This window comes from Eucyclogobius newberryi, unplaced genomic scaffold (genome assembly GCF_026437365.1).
Source record: "Eucyclogobius newberryi isolate DKJ021-1_F unplaced genomic scaffold, fEucNew1.0.hap1 SCAF_6, whole genome shotgun sequence".
NCBI lineage: Eukaryota > Metazoa > Chordata > Actinopteri > Gobiiformes > Gobiidae > Eucyclogobius > Eucyclogobius newberryi.
The window spans coordinates 26,193,473-26,213,950 of NW_027316278.1; the positions used below are offsets into that span (position 1 = coordinate 26,193,473).

A 20,478-nucleotide genomic window follows, 5' to 3' on the forward strand; every position below is an offset into this window, starting at 1 on the left:
CTAAGTAGACTTGTTTTCATTGTGGGAAAATATGTGACTGAAGAGAAGCATATTTGTTGTTGCAATAACGTTTTTAATTTAAGGCATTTGTTTTTGTTATGGTAATTTGGGGTAAACAATATCAAGGAGCAATGTTCGGAAAATAGTTCATTTTTTTTCTTTATTATTAATCTTCTTACCTAAATACTACATTTCTATTTGGCAGTGAAGGCCTCAAAGTACTAAGCATGCTACTGAAACCTGTCACTGTCATTAAGCATTCACTCACATGGTTTGACACTAGTCTCCACTCACATAAATGTTCTCTCAGATTTGCCCATGTTTGGAAGTCCACACTCCGCATTGGCTTTACGCACTTCCTCCGCCAGGGGGCAGTTTATTACAGCGTCTACTGTACCACATCAGGTGGATTCTATCAAGTTAGAAAGAGTTAGACAGCTTCACGTCAACTTCAAGCCAAAACACGGTAGATGGCCCTGTAGGTTTTTGTTGCAACATTTTTCTAATTGTGTATCTGTGGATATTTTGTTGTGTCGCTTTTTCAAATCAAATGACATAATGTAAACTTAGACATGACGTTTAACAAATCCAGTTATAATGTTCCCTCATCATTATCTTACTCAATGTTGTATTTTGATTGATTCATGCATGTTTGACTAATGCTGCATTGTCTTACACTTGAGGCTTGAGTGCACAGACAACTTCAGTATCTACGTGCCCCCTATCTACACCCACAGATCTGCACTGCGATTATGAAAAAAAGCCACACAGCCATTTCACAACAATAAAAACACTTGCACTAAATTTTGCTGTGCACTATGCTAAAATAGAATTAAAACTGTACAGTTTTTAACTAGTCAATGGACCCGTTTCTGTCACCAAACCGTTTTATATGAACAATGCTGTTATATAATGAACAATGCTGTTTTATAATGAACAAAGTGTAAAATAATAATCTATGTATGTCGTAGTTTAACACCAAATACCTCCAAAAAAAAAACCTCACAACGCGTCTCCTTCTCTCGCCTCTGCCGTCCCGCTTGTCAGTGTCCCTTTTATTCTGAAAGCGCTCGCAGGAAGTCACAGAGCGCTCCGTCAGCCGCGCAGTTCACCTCTGGAGTCGGTGGCGCGCTGCCGTCTCTCCGCCAGTGAGCGCAGAGACGGGCACCGAGCACAACCCCTGCCGCCGCCGCGTCTGCCCCTTTCTCAGCCCCGCGTTTAGAAGACGTCTCCCCCGCTCCACCGGAACGTCTAGCTGCTGGGCGGACCCGTGCTCCTCCCGCTGCCCTCCCGCTGTCCGCCTCCTGAACCCAGAATCAGCTGTGCGCTTTTTTGTTGTTGTTGTTTTTTGTTTGTTTTTGGAGCGAAATGGCTACGACAACCTGTACGCGCTTCACGGACGAGTACCAGCTGTACGAGGAGCTGGGGAAGTGAGTATCGCGCGGAGATGCTTCGGTTCCGTCGGTGTTAACGTGCAGATTTTGGGGGGGGACTTGGCCCGCAGCGCTGTGTGTGCGCGCGCGTGTGTGTGTGTGCGCGCGCGCGCGTGTGTGCGTGTGTGTGTGTGTGTGTGTGTGTGCGCGTGTGTGTGTGTGCGTGTGTGTGTGTGCGCGTGCGTGTGTGTGTGTGTGTGTGTGTGTGTGTGTGTGCGCGCGCTTTTTCGGGATGACAGCTCTCAAAATAACATTACGCTGCCCCGCGCGCCTCGCCTCTCGCGCCCTCCCCGAGCACATGTTACGGTGACACAAGTGTTATTATCCAGCTATTATTGTCCGTCATCGATAAAAGGGGGACGACCGCCTGCCCCACTTTCGATTGTCCGGCATGTCGGCCCCTGTCCCCCCCGGTAACTTTCACTTCTATCACCTTTTCACTGGTGCCACATGGAGGCTGTAAAAATGGTGATTTTGACCTAGAAAACAGCATAAAATACATATTCCCAGCAAACAAAATTCATTCATGTTGGGGGTTCTGCGCTTTTGTTTCTATTAAGGTGTGATTTAGTGCCATTCCAAACAATTTTAACTGAGTTTTAAACGATAAACATGACATATTAAACGCTTTTATAGCTGTCTTTACCTGTAAGACTTGATGTATCATGTCCGTCCCTCCACTTTGCCTGTCCCACATTTACTACTATTTGACTGGTAAATTTAAATCAACTTTTGTGTCCCGTTACCATAGGTCTCCTAGGAAATTATGATATATGACAACTATCAGTGTTTCCCCTTAGAGGAGACTACTTTGCCCCCCCATAGTATACATTCAGGCCCCTGGCTTCTGCAAACACAGTCTTTTGTCAATTAGTAGTGGGGGCAATAAGTGACATAAAAATAAATCAATAAGGATTTCCTGTACCACCATAGTCTCGTATGTTTACCTTTACTTTGTCACCGGCAGTGCACACACATCCTTCTTTTATCTTTCCTCTTGGTGGAATGTATCTTGGTGTAGGTTAAGTGACCCCCCCTCCCTCTTTTGGCTGCCTTGCATATTTTGGCCCCTGTCTCTTGTACCACTGGCTTACTGAGAGTACAATGTTTTTTCTTTCTCACAAATACTTGTTTATTGATACTTTTTGGGTGCACTGGCTTTGAAGTTTGTCATGTTTGGCCCCTAGTTCTCGATTGATAAAAACAAAAACCTCTGTCACCTGGGTGTCTTATTGCAGCAGCGTGCCCCTCTTTTTCTGCAATTTGTGTTTTAGTCTATACCAAACAACTTAACTACCTTACCTACTGTTGATATATTAGCCTCTCATTATCATATATCTGCTATTATGTTTGTTGGAATAGGTCTTTTTAACCTTGCATTTTAATTTGTATTGTTAATTAAGCGCATTTTAATCTTTTTTTCTTTTTCTTACGCTGGTTAAATCAATATGGCCAAGGATCATGTGTGTTGCTATAACAACTACATCTGTGCCATAATTACGTTCACATTAGTAGTATTTTTACATTTTTCTTCAATATTACTATACACTTTTACACTTAATGTGATGATGTAGGATGTGGATAATCACACTCTTTTAACCCTTTTTTTTCATTAAAGGGCCCCTTGTTCATTTGTTTATATTTTTAGAGCATATGATTGTCTTATGGTTTAATTTCCTACATAGATTGCATGATGTTCCCTCCCTCGTTGCTGCGCTTATCTGCTGCTGTTGTCATAGATACACAAAACACAATGTCGGCACTGCCTTTTGAATGTCACTGCCAAATACGTGACAAAGAAAACACAATAAATTGCTGTACAAATATCAGAATTGTACCAGAAATGCAACATGGGATTTAGCAAAACAAACAAACAAACAAATAATCTAAATAAACAGGTGGTACATTAGCATCATGTAGCACACATTAGGGCTGCACTGTATGTCACTATTTTGACTGACGGCTGACACAATAATTCTCATAGCAACAAAATGACACCAGGGTCCTCCAGCTGACAGAAATGTAATTATGAATATATATAAATATGAGGTCATGATTTTCCTATCTAAATTAGCCTTGATTTAGTCTGTTTTGTCTCTGTTCATGTATTATTAAAATGTATTGTCCTCAAAATATTGGCAGAGCTCATCAGTCGTCATTGGCTGCTGTGGATAAACAAAAATAAAACCAGCATCAATATGAACATGAACATGAATATTAATTTAGCAACTCTCACCAAAGCAAAAATAAGCATCTTTATAATAAAAAATGCTTTTGTATCATTATTCCAGATTAGTTTTTCACAACTCGATGAACGTCACCAATGTTTGAATGATGCACTGCACACAGACCTATGAGTTGATCAACAAAAATGTTTGCAGTCGATGCTTTGAAAAATGATTATGTTCTAGTTATTATATATTATTCTTACCTATTCTTACTTAAACAAGAGAGAACTTTAACTCTGCTCCAAACAACATACTGTTACTGGTACAGAATTGGCTCTTCATTATTATTTGTTTATTTGGTCAGGACAGTGCATGTTAATGAACAAATAAACATGCTGTAAACATGTGTTGTCTCACAAACACACTCTCATTCATGCACCAGTGTACCATCTTGCCTTGACAAGATGGTGTAAGCATATTTTGATAATTACAGAGATAACTAATCCTCAATCTTGATAACATTTTGCGTCAGCCCTGTTTGAAACTATTGTTAATTAACAATAAATACAGGCAAAGTGTCCTTTCTATACCTTCTAAGGCTGAGCCGTGCTGACTGTGAGAGCAATTCTCGTGGGAGCTTATTAACAAGCAGGATTCTTGCAACACAAGTCGTCTTTGTTGTGCTGATGAAGTGCCACCTGTGCAGAATATGCCCTTAATTTAACAACATGAAGCTTAATTTTTTTGACGCTTTTAGGAAATTGCCCTAAATACCATGCTTGATGTGTTTCCTCTTTTTGCTTACAGGGGAGCCTTTTCTGTCGTCCGCCGATGTGTCAAGCTGTGCACTGGACAAGAACATGCTGCCAAAATTATCAACACTAAAAAGCTGTCTGCGAGAGGTAAGCACATTGTCAGTGTAATGCTCTTTCATTTTCACGAGTGAAGGATTGGTTTTACAGGAGATTGATGGAATTATGGAGTAATTTCTGTAAATTGATAGCAACCAGTGTTTTGTTGCTCAATAGATGAAGTGCATTTACTCATTTGCCAAAACCATTTTGTCCATTCACGTTTATCGGCAAGTTATGGCAGGCTGCGAAATAGACGGGGGCCCGGGGGCCCGCAAGCAGTTGAATCTCCGGCGGGCCCGCAGTTTGAAATAGGAGGGGGCCCGCCGTGCCCCTCCTCTAAAAAAATCAAGATTTAACTAGTAATTTGGCCATATTCGGGGCATTTTCATAGCTTAAGTTTCGTTTTGACAGACATGCTCACGTTGCACGTCTTCTCGCTTCTCATTGGCCGAGCGGTCTCCGTGATGTAATATCGATGAAAGCGGGCATCTGATTGGCCGCTGCGTTCGTGTTGCGTTCACATGTCCTCGGAAATGCCCGGTCTAATTTTTGGGGCAATGTATATATGTTAGTAGTTTATTTTGTAGGACGTGATTTCATATATTCCACAAGATCTCCTTGTGTCAATGCTGACACAAGGAGATCTTGTGGAAAATACTGTAAACAGTATTTATTTTGTATATAAGAAACATAATTATATTGAATTTAACAGTTTTAAAGATCATGATCTCTGGTTTATATGATTCAGTATTTGTGCTCTTCATATCAAATAACAGATAAAAGTACTTTAAATTGTTTTACGCAGGAACAAGTTTTAAAACAACACATTTTATCTTGTTTTTATGACACCGCGATGCCACGCGCGCTTGTGGGCCCCTGAAATTGCTTGGGGGCCCCTAACTTTGAAAATCTATTTCTCAGCTTGTATGGTAAATCTTATATTTTGTAATAGTGTTTGTCAATGCATAAATATGTTTTCCCTCAGTCCACCACACCAGTCCCAAAGTGTGTAGTACATTATTTAAACTGCCATTGGCCTTTAAACATGCTTTCCTTTTCCCTATCGTCGTTTTGACGTGTTTTAGACCTTTTAGAAGTTTAGAAAAGACACACTACTTCTCATCAGTTGTGGATGACAAAGAGATGGTTAATTTGTGCCGAGTTTCCCCGTTGGAATGGCCTCCACTTTCAGTGTAGACGCTTATGTAAGAGTTAGCTGTTAGCCTCTCAGATGGCAACGCGTAGGAGACTTTATCACAATGGAGTTTGGAGCATGACAAAAGACAATGGAGTATTCATACAAGTTTGACAGCATAAACAGGCTGGCTCAGAGTTGTGATTGTTTCTCGCAAAAACTGAATGACAAGAAGACACAAATCGGTTTAGTTCGGTGGCTACAAGAGGTATTTTTTGAGTTGTCTGTAGAAACCTGGGACCTTTTTAGTCCTGGATTGGCCCTAAAAAGTCCAAAAAAGCCTATTGACAAGGGCAACTACAGATAAATTGTGACTAACTGATAAAAAAAACAAAACATAATCTGGACTTGCACACATGCCATGCCATCATTTTTTAGTAAAGGTGACATATAATTATATTTTTGGAATATTTAGAGTCACGTAGATCAATATTTTACATTTTGTTCATTGTAAACCACAAAATTGATTCTAAAACGTGTAAAATATCCAATGTTCATGTGTGCCAACAAATCAACAATTGATTCATTCTCTGTCAATAATTTGTTCTCCTTTCATCTGGTTTAAATTGTGTCTCAGATCTCAAAGGCACATTACATGGACTTGAATAATTGACAAATCAATACAACTTATTGATGAATTGTCGAATACTAAATCCACCGCGAGTTGCCCGACACATGACATCACCTTCTTCCCGTTTGGGGCAACTATAACTCTAAAAAGCCATCACAGATTTGAGCCTTTTTAAGTCCAGGCTCAAACTTATTTACCTGTATTCAGACTGGCTTTTAAAACTCTGTAATGTAGGGACACTTTATTATGTACAGTTTGTTTTTACTTAGTTTTATGTTTTGTATTGCCTTGATTTTCATTGTGAAGCACTTTGAGTGTTGTAAAGGGCTCTATGAAAAAAAGGTTGATCAATTGATTGATTGATTGATTGATTGATAAAAGCTCGATAAAGCTTGATAAAAACAAACGGCCTTCACGTTGCAGGCTGCAAAATAATTGATTTAGAGATGGAATGAAACACATTTGTCGTGTAATCTTTCAAATAAGAGGATTTTTTTGTTTCATTTGTGAGGTTGATTTGACCTTCACTTTTGTCGCTAGTGAACAAAACTAAGATTGTGAAAATATTGCCTGAATGTCTTACGGCATAATCCTCCAAATATATCCAGCATATCCAGTATTAGTTTATTCTCAATATGGCACTACTTCATTGTGGCCTGTCACTGTGGCCCTTCACTACACCACTTGCGCCGCGTAAATCTCCAGCGCTGTAACCGGAGCCCTGAGGTCTTCACACGGCCACAGCACTGGTCCACTTCTCTCGCTCACACATGGACAGCCTGGGAAGTGTACGTGAATCCAGATTATTACTTTTAACAATAACGTTAAAAAAAAAAAAAAAAAAGTCCTCAGATTGTGTGAAAATACCTCGACGGCCTCGATTTCTTTTTAAAAATATCTTTAAATTGAACAGAAGGAAACGTAATGAATACAAATCCCTTTAGTGACGCATCAGACTCTTACTTCCGGGTTTGAGATACTGTACTTCCATATATATCGGATCAATATTGATTCATTTTTTCACAGCTTTACGTTTAGAAGCTCAAGCCAGAACTAACGATCCATTTCTCATTAAGTACTTGCTGATTGCTGGCCTTCCCTGAAAGAATCTTTGTCAGTTTTGGTTTTCAGCGCATCAAAAGCGAAGCGCCGTAGCCAATCTCACACTCTTCCTGCGAGCGGTTGTGGACGTTTTTCAGAGTTTACGGCAAAGTCGGTCATATTTTTCCCAAACAATACAGTACACCTCACCATATTTAGGCGATTAAAGCTGCGTGAGATTATCCAGCGGTTCTACGTTCGTTTCTTGGCAGGCCGAGCTTTACGAGAGCAGTATACGCGCAGACACACACATGATGAATAATTCACCCGCACAGTTTAGCTTCGTTTTCGAGATACATTTCATTCGGGCCAGTCGAGCGCTCCGATACTCGGGCCGTTTCATCGGCTCCGAGCGCTGATCCGACCTGACTGCCGAGTGCGCGATACCAGTGGCACACTCTTACTTCTCTTGACTAATGGATGAGCCGTGTTCGAGAAACGGCAGAGAAACGGCCCGAGCTTCAACTCCTACATCTATTTATAGCTGCATGACCTATCACACATGGATCCCCACATAGGCTCGGTAGTAAGACTTAACATGAATCCATTGCTATTCGAAAAAGTAAAGCAGAATTTAGATCCTGATTGAAAAAAATGTAATCCTGCGGCACATTTTTAAGTCAAAGATGTCGTCAAATTGTGATAAGTTTAGTGAGCTGAAAGCATGTGTGTGGGGTGGGCAGATGGGAGATGAAGGGGAGAGGGGGGTGCAAAGGAGGAGGCGGGGGGGCTCATCTGCCCCTCGGCTCACACTGCAGGCGCATATATCCACGAGTTTGACACCCGGTGAACCCTGTCAGCTGCCCTCCACTCCACGCACCGTCTTATTCAGGGTTCAGAGGAATAAACGAAGACATTATGAGGCTTTTCTGAAACTGTAAAGTCCAAAAAAAAGGTTCTGAGTAGCTTTCGTAACTGATGCAGAATGAAGTTGCTCATCAAACTACGGGCATTTTTCACATTGTGGTAATTTTTGGAAAGGTTCTAAAATGTTATTGCTGGAAGTGTATGACTGTACAATTCAAATTATTTGTATCAAAACACATTTTTCAGAAGATAAAACAGAAAATTGGTTTAGTTCACGCGTGTATTTGAATGATTGATGCTCATAAACGACTAAGAGCTCCATTCAAAGTCCGAGATTGATTGACTACATATGAAAGACGACAATCTATTTTTAGTTTAGTTCAAGGTAAGTGTTTTCTCGTGACCCTGCTTGTTGTCCCTGACAGCTGCCTCAGCACTAGACCCACAAATGAAGGCCAAGGGAGTTGGTTTACTGCTGGAATAGATTGTGATTTATTTTGGTTGATGGAGATTTACCTTTTCTTTATACAACACGGACTTGTATCGGACTTGTATCGGTCTTGTATCGGTCTTGTATCGGTCTTGTATCAGACTTGTATCGGTCTTGTATCGGACTTGTATCGGTCTTGTATCGGTCTTGTATCAGACTTGTATCGGTCTTGTATCGGACTTGTATCGGACTTGTATCGGACTTGTATCGGACTTGTATCGGACTTGTATCGGACTTGTGTCGGTCTTGTATCAGACTTGTATCGGACTTGTATCGGACTTGTATCGGACTTGTATCGGACTTGTATCGGTCTTGTATCAGACTTGTATCGGTCTTGTATCGGTCTTGTATCGGACTTGTATCGGACTTGTATTGGACTTGTATCGGACTTGTATCGGTCTTGTATCAGACTTGTATCGGACTTGTATCGGACTTGTATCGGTCCTGTATCGGACTTGTATCGGACTTGTATCGGACTTGTATCGGACTTGTATCGGTCTTGTATCAGACTTGTATCGGTCTTGTATCGGTCTTGTATCGGACTTGTATCGGACTTGTATTGGACTTGTATCGGACTTGTATCGGTCTTGTATCAGACTTGTATCGGACTTGTATCGGACTTGTATCGGTCCTGTATCGGACTTGTATCGGACTTGTATCGGACTTGTATCGGTCTTGTATCGGTCTTGTATCGGACTTGTATTGGACTTGTAGAAGAGAGTGGAAAGTGGCCTGTGATGAGGTCTGACCTGGTTTGTGTGTCAGTGACGGAGCCCAGATGTGGACAGCACCGCGCTCCTCAAACGCCACATCCCAAACGGACCATTTTGTTTTAACCGTCCTTTTCCCGCTCTGATTTCATAATAACAGTCTGAATCACACGTCTGGTAAATCAAACACCTGTTCATGAAGTGCAATGATCGCCTGCTGTTGAATCATGTCCCTATAACGGCTAAATGTTCAAAAAACCATCCAAGGTGAGACATCAATGCCATCAGTTAATCACTCTCGTTCACACATACCGTTTTGGCAATGGACGTCAAAAAAAAATGTAATTACTAATTTATTTCTCACTTTTTAATTAAGCGTTATACTCACATATCCACAACGTGAACTAGTCCTTGACAGTTATGAAACCAGTTCTCAGTGCATATTTTAAGCATTTCCAAAAGCATTCAAATTGGTGAGAAGGAAATGTCAGTCCATTTCAGGGCATGTTTGTCTCCGGTGGTCTTAACTACAGGCTCAAGCCAAAGATACAGGGTGTGTTGCATTCTACCAAGGTCGTCGCTTTGATTTACAGTTAATGTTCTTGTTTTGTCCGTGTTTGGTGATGCGTGTACCGCTAGATTACCGCCACTGTTCCCTTGAAGTTGGTGACGAGGACCCTCTCGAGGAACTTGTGCGATTCTCTGTTCTATTTGATGACTGACAAAACTCTGGACACACAGGTACAACATGAACAGCAAATGCGCACAAGCTGTTTAAGATGGGCCATATTTCTCGTCCCAGGTCATCTACAAAATCCATTCTGTGTGATTTGATCTCATATCCTCTGCCACAGATAAGCGCCCTATGAAATGAGTCACAAAATTGCAGTCTGCTCTTCTCACCTTGCCTTCTCCATCTTCCTTCCCCGTTTCCTGTGTCAGTTACTGCTCCGGGAAGTCTTCATCAGTATTAGTTCCAGCAGGTAAATAGTCTGTTGGCAATAAAACAAACTGTATAGTACTGTCTAGAAATATATATCTACGTTAGATTCATGTTTGGGTTTGCCGGTAATTTTGCAATACAAATGAGTAACTTTTCTCACACCATCATTATGCGTGCATGCATCAGAAACGGTATCCATGTACGGTAAATGACATTTTAAAGAGCTTAACTAGAGTATACTGGTAACATCATAAGGGTGTTCGAGTCCTGGTTGAGTCCTAGTCTAGTTTGGGTGTAGTTCCTGGTTTGGTCCCTGTTTAGTACCAAAGTTGTATTATACATGACACCATTATGTGACGGGACCAGTGCCTTGGTTGTGGTCTAAAATTGTGTTGTCGTGTATTGTATAGGCAGAACTTTGTGTTTGAGAAAGCTCTTCTAAAGCTTTTCTGGTGGTCAAAGAGATGAGCCAATGGGTTTGTGAGAGCTAGAAACAAGTTAGAATACCTACTTCCTCCTTTCACGGTTTCAAAATCAGGAGCCCGAAATAAATTGTTGTAATTAGCAAATTCAAAATGCATGGAATTATTTTAGGTAATACAATATGCTTGAACTGGATCTTCATAACGTATATCATAGTTAGATCACAATTAAAATATGTGTCAGAAAAACAGAATATACACTTTTCCCTAACTCATTCAGCTCAAATTAACCTTTTAAAATGTATCCTTTAAAGGTTTGAGCACGGCACCATTGTTTGGAAGGACCGATGTCTTGGTGCAGGTCTGCAATTTCCGTGTGTGTCATACATTGACAGTCAGGAGGGGACTAACAAACACTTCAAAAACAAGGGGAAATAATGTCATCAGAGTCATTGTTGACAACATTGTTAGACCTTTTAGTGGTCCTCTGGCTCTCACTTGCCATTTGAAAGTATTGACGAAGCTCTTATTGATTCACAAGCTTAAAAAGGCAGGGATAAAGAGCTGAACAGTGACCTCCTTGGTACTAGGCGGGTTATGTCTCTTATCTTAAGTCATCCAAGTTTACCAGGTCGTCGTCGTAAATGAGAATTGGTTCTCTTATTGATCTACATGGATCAATAAAGGTTAAATGAATAAGTTAGCTAAAAATCCTGCTTTAAATTCTCAACCTATAATTTACAGACACTATTGTTTTACTGAGGATTTGTCTAAGCTCACTGTAGGACTAAGGAACTTTTCTGTAAAGCAGTAAAGCACTTTACAACGGCACAATACAAACCATTTCTTTCGCCACCTGCTGGTCTAAATGGAGACGTTATTGATTTGCCTGGAATGTTCCACCTTTAAATACAAGTACTAACTCAAAAGGGGCCACTGCTAAATGCTGCAATACAAGACCATTCCAAAGAATTATCCAAAGAATAATTTTTGCAGAAGTAATTTCTTTCTGGTTAATTTGATGGCCAAACTATCATCAATGTCAACAGTTTGCCATCTGGTTGGCTCGGCTTGGATCAAGCATGGCACTTACTTAAAACGATGTTAACAGATGCAAATGTAGAGCATAAGAGGACATGAACTATTGATTGCAGAGTAGAATGAACTGAAAATTCGGAACAATAAAGAGTTGTGTTCAGTCAAACAATCGCAGTAATTGGGCTCGCTTCGTCTCCAGCAAGCATCCTGTCTGTGTGTGCTACAGCTGGGTTCACTGGAGTTCACTAAAGTGCAACATTTACCTTGTGTTTCATACATGTATTTTTAGTGCAGGGCAGCGTTTAGAATTTTAATTGCATGCTTATATATCATGTTGCACCCTCTTGTCTCCTAAATAGCTCTGTATATTACTGTTCACTCTTAAATATGTTGTGGAACTCGCTTGTAGTGCAGCAGAAGCAGACAGTGTAACGTGGATGAGAGAAGGAAGGACATTCAGCAAATCGAGTCAGAATGGAACTCGCGACGCTGCGGGCGGCGGCACGTGGAGCCATCGAGCGACACGACTTGATATGACCTTGATGTCACCTTTTCCTCACGCTACAACCCACACTAATGACTGCTTTTGCTTTTGCTATTCTAACTAATGTAAATTGTCTTTGAGTTACCCCGGAAATCGCTATACAAATCCAACCTGGCACGTGTATCTGGGACCAAATTATTTAAAAAGTCCAAACAGCCAAATCCGACTTCCCAATTGTCAGACGTCCTCAAAATGTCACCAAACAAACCGAAAGCGCAACCATCCGAATTGCAATTTAAGTACAAATTGCGATGACTCTTGCCGCCGCAGACGACACCTGCTCTCTTCTTTGGGGCTCCCGTCTCCGCCTCGCTCCTCTCATCTTTAAGACTATAATCACAGGGCTTACACTTGACTGTCACTCCCCAGTGTCGCTGTCAGTGTGGGTGTGTTGGCCCGTGTGTGGCAGGGAACACGACAGAGAAGATCATGTGCCTTTCTTTGTCCCGCTGTGGCCCACCCCCTACGGCGCCCGAGCCCGTGCACTATGTGGGCTTAGGCTGCTGCTGCCGCTGCTGCGTGACGATCGCCGTGGAATCCAGGTTGACTAGCATCATTAAGTGGTTGTATAAGCTCCAGCAAGCAAGTACATTCATCAGGATATGTTGCATTTACTGTACAACCATAATATCTGCTTTTCTGGAAGCGGTAAACTTTCATACGTTGTACTAGAGTGACTTAATCAACTTTGTTCAAGCTACGTGACGTGACAGTAGTAGTTCTTTCCATTGGTTTTGAATTAACTCCTTGATGCAACACAACAGGATATGCTATAGAGGTCTAGATTAGTTTGTGCTAATGAACAATTTACCTGCTAATGTGTTTTATGTAAGCACTGACATCAAAGACATGTATTGGTGTCTTTCTTTTCTCTAAACCTTTGTTGTTTGGCGGTTATGTATATATTATATAAGTTGCTTATCATTAAATCAATATATTCTTTGTTTTTTCAGTTGAAATGTCTTGAAACGTTTTACAGTACATTATGTCCACGCTGTTTTACTCATGGGTATTATTTAAACTCCCTTGTAGATCTCATCCCATCATTCTACACGTTCATCTCTTTTTCTTATGGTCCTGAACTCCTACATTTGCTTCTTTGTCAAATGAAGCCCGCATTTTAAAGTTTTCTTCTTTTCTTCTCTCTGTTGTTTAGATCACCAGAAGCTAGAACGAGAAGCCCGAATTTGTCGCCTCCTTAAACACTCCAACATCGGTAAGCATCGTGTATTCTGTGTTATTATAGTATGCATTATTACACTTTTACATTACCTAAGGATGTCGAGCTTAATTGATAATCATGATTGTACAGGTCAAAATATTATTATAAGAGCTAAAAAATAATAATTGCTAGAATTTTAGAAGAAAAAACAAGTTGTTAATCTAAAGTCCAAAAAGGTAAGGTAAAATGTTTAGGGCTTTTAATCTAGGTGTTTAAATCAGAAAGTTGTATTTCATAGAGCTGATCACTTACTAGAGGAATATTAATATAAAATTGTTTGACAGTGTGAATATAAATTAATTTGGGACTGTTTTGTTGTCAAAAATCAAGAATAGTTGTGAAATGACACAAAAGTCTTTCATGCTGCTTGGACTGAGCTTCTTGAATATTCATTATTTCATGTATTTTAAAAACAGATTATGTAAGGAATGTATCTCTGCAACAACTGCACCAAAAATAATCTGCTCCTCCTCCTCTTTCCCCCCAGTGCGTCTCCATGACAGTATATCAGAGGAGGGCTTCCACTACCTGCTGTTCGACCTGTAAGTCATCATTACGTTTTTTCTATACGATACTCTGCTTCTACGCCCATTTTAACATACACACTTACATAATCCTCTCCTGTATTTGAACTACCCCACCTCCCCTTCTCCCTCCTCCACCCACGCCTTCCACATTCATCCCTCTCTCGGCATCTTTCCCTCTAGTTTCCATGGCGACGGTGCAGTATGAAATGAAGGGGGGATGGGGGGTTACTAAATCAAGAGGGCAATTTGCATGGTTTATTTTGCGTGTGTTTTTTATTTCTACTGGCGTTCGCGCTTTGACTAAACAGGACCTTTACGTCCTGTTGTCCAACTACAAGGCGTAAAGCTAGTGCACGTGCAGTAGTTCAAAAGTGTCTCTACAATAACAGCTGAGCCTGGCTTGTCCTGCTGCATAATGGTATAGCGTAGTTAGAAAATATCCAATTTGAGTCTTATTTTTAAATAACTTCTAGCTCCAGGCGCCTGTTGCTTCCCAGCGAGCATCAAAGTCATCTAAGCCCGGACTGAACCAGAGCTGCTCTCCGCTGGTTCAGGGGTCTGGATCTAGTGTGACTGTAACCCCTGCCTTTGCTGTTAAAGTTGATGAGGCTATAGGCCCTAAAAATAATAATTCATACATTCTTACATTGCAAATATAGGCTATTAATTTGTTGCATTCCTTTTTATTATCGTTACTATTATTTGTATTTTCCTTGATATCCAATGAGCCAAAACAACATTTTAATAAAAAAAAAAAAAAAAAAAAAGATCTGCTTATTTTCTGTTCAGATAAATGCTGCTTTTTGTCGTATTCTGTGCAGCGACTAAAACATATATTTTGGGGCTTTTTGTTCGGATGCTGCTGGTTTCCAGCAGTCGCATTGATCACCGGCTGCTCTTGTGTACGGCAGGATCCGAGTTGTGGGCTCTGATTCAGAACCTATGAATGTATTTGCTATGTTCATGGAGCAAAATAAATACCATGTGCCCTCTGGTCTATGGTCAATATACACACAGAAATACACCATTCTCACTGCAATACTGATAATTCAGTACAAATTAATTGAAATTTATTTGATATTACTGTGTGTGTGGTCTACTAGTTCTGATGTAGATCAAGGCCACTATCAGGAAAAGTAAAAAATCTTGTCCTTTTAAAGTGCTTTTTCAGTATATACTTGTTGAAGTGAACCATTTTTGATACTAGTTTCAGTATCAATTGGCATCTAGTACAAAACATTTTTTAACACTTTTTAGAACAAAAATAAATCAGCATTACAATCGTTATCAGTAAAAACAATATTATTGATTTGAGGAATCATATGCATAGTGGACTGCCAATGACCAGAATTGTCTTTTTATTTGTAAGTCGTGATATTCTTTTCTAACTGTGACTCTTGTTCTGGCCGCAGGGTGACCGGAGGGGAGCTCTTTGAGGACATTGTAGCCAGAGAATACTACAGTGAAGCAGATGCAAGGTACAAGGCCGACTTCCTGAGCCACTGCTTTGTGCTGAAGTCTTTGTCTACTGTTGTTGTGTTGTTGTGTACTTCCCTTTTCCTTTCTTCTCTCTACTCCCGTTCCCTCTTCCCTCACAACTTCACAAAGATTTTTGTATTACTCTTCCAACATTGTTATTGTACAAACCCCTTGCCTGATGATGACATTGCTTCCTTCCATAAATCATCTACAGCTTCAAATTGTTTTTTAGTCTTAAATGTGAAAAACAAAAACACTAGTTCATTTTAAACTGTGTGCAGCGGTCCCAATCTATTCCTCACATTCCCTAACACATTCCCATCATTCTAATTATGCACAGCGATGAGTTTAGAAGCGCTTTTCAGGCCAGAGTAGAGGTTTGCTGTCACACCACTGAAGAAACAAAAAACAAACGACAGGGTACGGCCTCTTTAAGAGCATAGCATTATAGCACAATAGTGTAGTAGTAACCCTCATGCAGTGTAGCCTACACTCGCACACTACGTAGAGGTTGAGAACTATAATCTATCACTCCTCTCACTAAAGGGGCACTCTTTACTGCTCTAAAATATGGCAACATCTAACTTGCATTTATTATTGCCAAAAATACATTGGAAAAACATGAATTATTAAGTGTAATGTCATATTGTGGAACATTCCTGGATGAAGTAATAACATCTCCAACATGCATCTAGCAGACCCCCACTTCAACAGTTACATAGTGCACCTATAACAACTATTTTAATTGGAGGTGGGCATTATATCAAAATGTTAATAATATATAATATAATATATAGTAAAAAATGCAACAAAACTGCCTCTAGCTGGTTTTGTAACTAGCTATAATGTAATGAGCTGTTGTTTCACTGGTTTCACTGCAAGGAAGTCATGAAAATGGAATTAGCCTAATTTATTCCATCCACAAGACATTAGTCAAGTTAATTATGTATTATTTTTACTTGAATATATATTGTCTTATAGTACTTTACCATTCCTCTAGTAAAGGACTAATTTATAAGATTAAATGTTTTGGATATTAAAGTAAAGCTAACGTGACAAAAACAACCAGAAATATTTTACATTTTGGCTTACTTTTTTGGAGTATAAACTTATTTTTGCTACTAAAATGGTTACAGTTATGAATATATTGTGACCTGAACTATGAAGATTAACCTTGACACCCCCACTTTAGCGTTTAGTGTGGTTTGTTGGAGAAGACACACTACCTCCAGCACATTGGTCTTGTTGTTTAAAGTAAGTGCATCAGAATGTCTGGTGGTAGTGTGCGCCGCTGTAATGCCTGGCAGCAGAAGCCTGTGCTCACATGTCGCTCAGTGAAAAGGTCACCACAGTATTTTATCTGTTCTTAACAATAGCTTCGCTCCTGTTAATAGTAGACAATACATATGAATATTTAGTAAACCATACTGGATAGACGACAGAACGTCTTTTCACTCACAGCGATTTGGCAAAACAATATGAGCTTGAGTTGGTTTGGTGGTGTTAGTTTGTGGTTGTGTTGTGCAATTAAGATCATTTTAATCGAGATTGAGAGTCAGTCATTTGTTATTGTCAGTGGAAAATAATGTGGTTTGAAGCTGAGTTCAGACTTTGGAGGAAGAATGTTAACTATTGTTTGTCTTAAATGCACTGATTAAAAGTCTGAGTTTATGTTTAGGAAATTAATATTACAGACAACTTTTTTTTTTTTTTTTAAACGTCAGGAGAATGCTTCATTGATGCAAATTATTTAGTGCGTTTCATTCTGCTTTTTAGGCCTTTAGACAATTAATCAATGGAGTATTCCCCAACCAAAATTTGTATCACTTAACTATTTACAAGGATTTATAAGGACAGCAGCAGAAAGGTGAGGTTATAATTAAAGTAAAAGTAAATTATGACATGATATGACTATTGTAGAAATATCCACATTAGCCAAGGGGAAATAACGCTGATTGGAGCGGACAGTATGGGCCGTTGATTCCGGTTAGAGAATCAGGGGAAACTGGATTGATTGAGAATGTCCTTTAATTTGTACATATTACAAATTGGTGGTGTGTGTGGTCTGGGAACAGAAAGACAGTAAACATGAATTAAGTCACATTACTAAACTTCTACATTGCACAGTATATGCGGTATAGAACTCGGGTTACATTAGTAACCTACATATGCGCCGATGACGGAGCTATTTTTAGAACAAGCTAGTTGACGGCGAAAACAGCGATAAGTAATGGATCGCGGCAGTTTAGCTGAATACAGTGCATTAACTGTCAAAGATAAGGATAAACATCAACAATATACAATTGATAAACATTAACACGACCAAATACTCACTTTTATAGTAATTACGCACACAATATGTGGTGCTGCTGAATAGTTAGCTTGAATAGTAACAGTAAAAGAGGGCCGTCCAGAAACACGGAACTAAACTTTGGTTCCCCCCTTAGTCTTTCTGACACAGCCGCCCCCAATTGTCAGTCAGGATAATTGTCCATCACCAGAAAGACTATCAGGAGCGCTGTCGTCTTCTTCCACCAGCGGAGGAAGAGGAATCAGCCTGACGACCGGACGGGTGTAGGTCTTCTCTCTCACCTTCACGGCCGCTGTACGTACCCGACCATCTGGTGCAGGGAATGTCTCTGTCACTGTGCCCACGGGCCAGGATGCTCTCGGGAAGCGAGGATCTACGATGAGGACCACCTGTCCAACGCGGAGCTCCTTCACGTCAGTCTTCCACTTTCGTCGATCTTGTAGACCAGGTAGGTACTGGCGGATGAAGGATGACCAGAAGTTGTCGGCGAGCACCTGACTGTGTCTCCATCGGCGTCTTCCCAGCAGGTCTTCACTGTCGTAGAGAGCTTGTGGACGTGACGAATCTTTGCGTCCCATAAGCAGCATGTTGGGTGTTACCGGGTCAGGATCTGCGACATCGGCTGAGACATATCCAAGTGGCTTGGAGTTCAGGATGCCTTCCACCTCGATGAGTAGGGTGCGCAGGACCGGCTCAGGAACAACTTGCTCCTTTAGAATGACTCTAAGGGAAGCCTTTATCGACTTGACCTCCCTCTAACACGTCCCTCCAAAGTGGGGAGCAGCTGGGGGATTGAACCGGAACTTGATTCTATGTTCTGCAAGATGTTTTTGGAGTTGAGGGTTCATGGCTTGAAAGGCCTCTTGAAGTTCCCGACAGCCACCAGTGAAGTTTGTGCCATTGTCACAGAGTATCTCAAATGGCTTCCCACGACGGGCAACAAAGCGGCGGAGGCAAAGCAGGAAAGTGTCAGAGTCCAAGCCTTCAAGTAGATCTAAGTGAAGGCACCTTGTTGTCATACATTTGAATAGAATGCCCCATCTTTTTTCTTGGCGGCGACCAGTCTTCACAAGGAATGGACCGAAGCAGTCAACTCCCACAGAGTAGAATGGTGGTTTGTAGAGCCGCAGTCTTGCCGGTGGGAGATCTGCCATTCTTGGAGTTTGGGGTTTGGCACGCCAAAATTGGCATTCACGGCAGCCGTACTGGTGTTTGCGGATAGCCTCACGTCCTCTTAGGATCCAGTACTGGCGTCGCAACTCCGCAAGGACACGTTCAGCACCCGGGTGGTGGAGCCGTTCGTCGCCGTCTTTGATAAGCAACTTGGTGATAGGGTGTCTTGAGTCTAAAACAATTGGATGGATGGTTTCAGTTTCGAGGTCAGCCGCCCGTCGAAGCCTGCCACCAACTCGGATTAGACCAGTTGCTTGCTCGTACTCAGGAGCGAGGGAACTGAGCCTGCTATCTCTAGGAATTGGACGAAGGGTCTTGAGTGCTTTAACTTCTGCCGGGAAGGACTCAACTTGGGCTTGAACTAGCAGGGCTCTTTCAGCTGCAATGAAGTCTGAAGCTTCGATATTGACTTCAGGCGTAGCCGCCCCGTGACGGGACTGCTGAGTGGCTCGAACTAATTCTGTCCAGGTGTGGAACTTACTGGAGTCAGGAAGCTGGGGGCTAGGTGGCACTGTAACAACTCCGATGAAGGCACTTTTCTTTAGCTCGCGTTGATCAGGTTCAGCAGCAGCGGTAGGCATAGTTGGCCACCGGTCTTGAGTTTCAGTGAGGAATGTAGGACCAAATCTCCACTGGCGATGGCACAGCAGCTCTTTCAAGGTGAGGCCCCTGGTTATGTGATCTGCAGGGTTACGAGGCGAGTCAACATACCTCCAGCTTGTAAGGTCGGTCAACGTCTGGATTTCCGCTACCCGCGTTCCAACAAACACCTTGTAGCGGCAGGACTCTGATTGTAGCCAGTGGAGTACAGTGGTGGAATCGGACCAGCAGATGACTTGGTGGATTGGAATGGTGAGCTCGGTCTCAATAAGCTTGACAAGTTGTGCACCAGTTAGTGCTGCGCTGAGTTCAAGGCGAGGAATGGAGAGGCACTTCTTCGGGGCTACTCTGGAACGGGCTAGGATGAAGGCAATATGGACATTACCTTGGTCATCAGTGGTTCGCAGGTAAGCGACTGAACCGTATGCCCTCTCCGAAGCATCACAGAACACATGGAGCTCCCTGGTCACTGTGGAAGTATCAGCATTTGGAGGCATGTAAGCTCTGGGGAACTGCACTTGAAGGAGATTGGGGAGCTCTTTGACCCAGGCAAGCCACTGCTCTTTAAGCTGTTGGTGTTCGATTGGGTCATCCCAGCTGAGGTCTTGCTTCCAGAGGTCCTGGATTAGAACCTTTGCTCTAGTTGTGAATGGTATTATGAACCCCAATGGATCATATTGGCTTGCAAGAGTCTTGTACAGGTTTCTGAGCGTGAGTTGAAGAGGCTCTTGTAGGCGGTGTCGATAACCCATGGTGTCATCAAGGCAGTTCCACTGCAGTCCAAGTGTAGACTCGTTCAGATCAGCGCTATCGCGGGACAGCCACAGTTCACTGCTGACAGATCTAGCTTCGGTGGGCAAGTGCTCAATGACTGAAGGCAGGTTGCTTGC

At 41.5% G+C, this 20,478-nt stretch overlaps 1 protein-coding gene across 50 annotated transcripts in view; it reads left to right on the top strand.

Annotated features, from left to right (window-relative positions):
* Nucleotides 1–1,279: 1,279 nt before the first annotated feature.
* The window catches only part of camk2b1 (calcium/calmodulin-dependent protein kinase (CaM kinase) II beta 1), a 71,268-nt gene continuing 52,069 nt past the window's right edge, over nucleotides 1,280–20,478 (top strand). For all 50 annotated transcript variants that reach the window (XM_072433167.1, XM_072433215.1, XM_072433218.1 and 47 more), the window contains exons 1-5: nucleotides 1,280–1,430; nucleotides 4,409–4,503; nucleotides 13,433–13,492; nucleotides 13,986–14,040; nucleotides 15,438–15,503. In XM_072433167.1, the coding sequence (XP_072289268.1) occupies nucleotides 1,369–1,430; nucleotides 4,409–4,503; nucleotides 13,433–13,492; nucleotides 13,986–14,040; nucleotides 15,438–15,503 (338 nt within the window). In that variant the 5' untranslated portion in view covers nucleotides 1,280–1,368. The remainder of the gene's footprint in view (nucleotides 1,431–4,408; nucleotides 4,504–13,432; nucleotides 13,493–13,985; nucleotides 14,041–15,437; nucleotides 15,504–20,478) is intronic.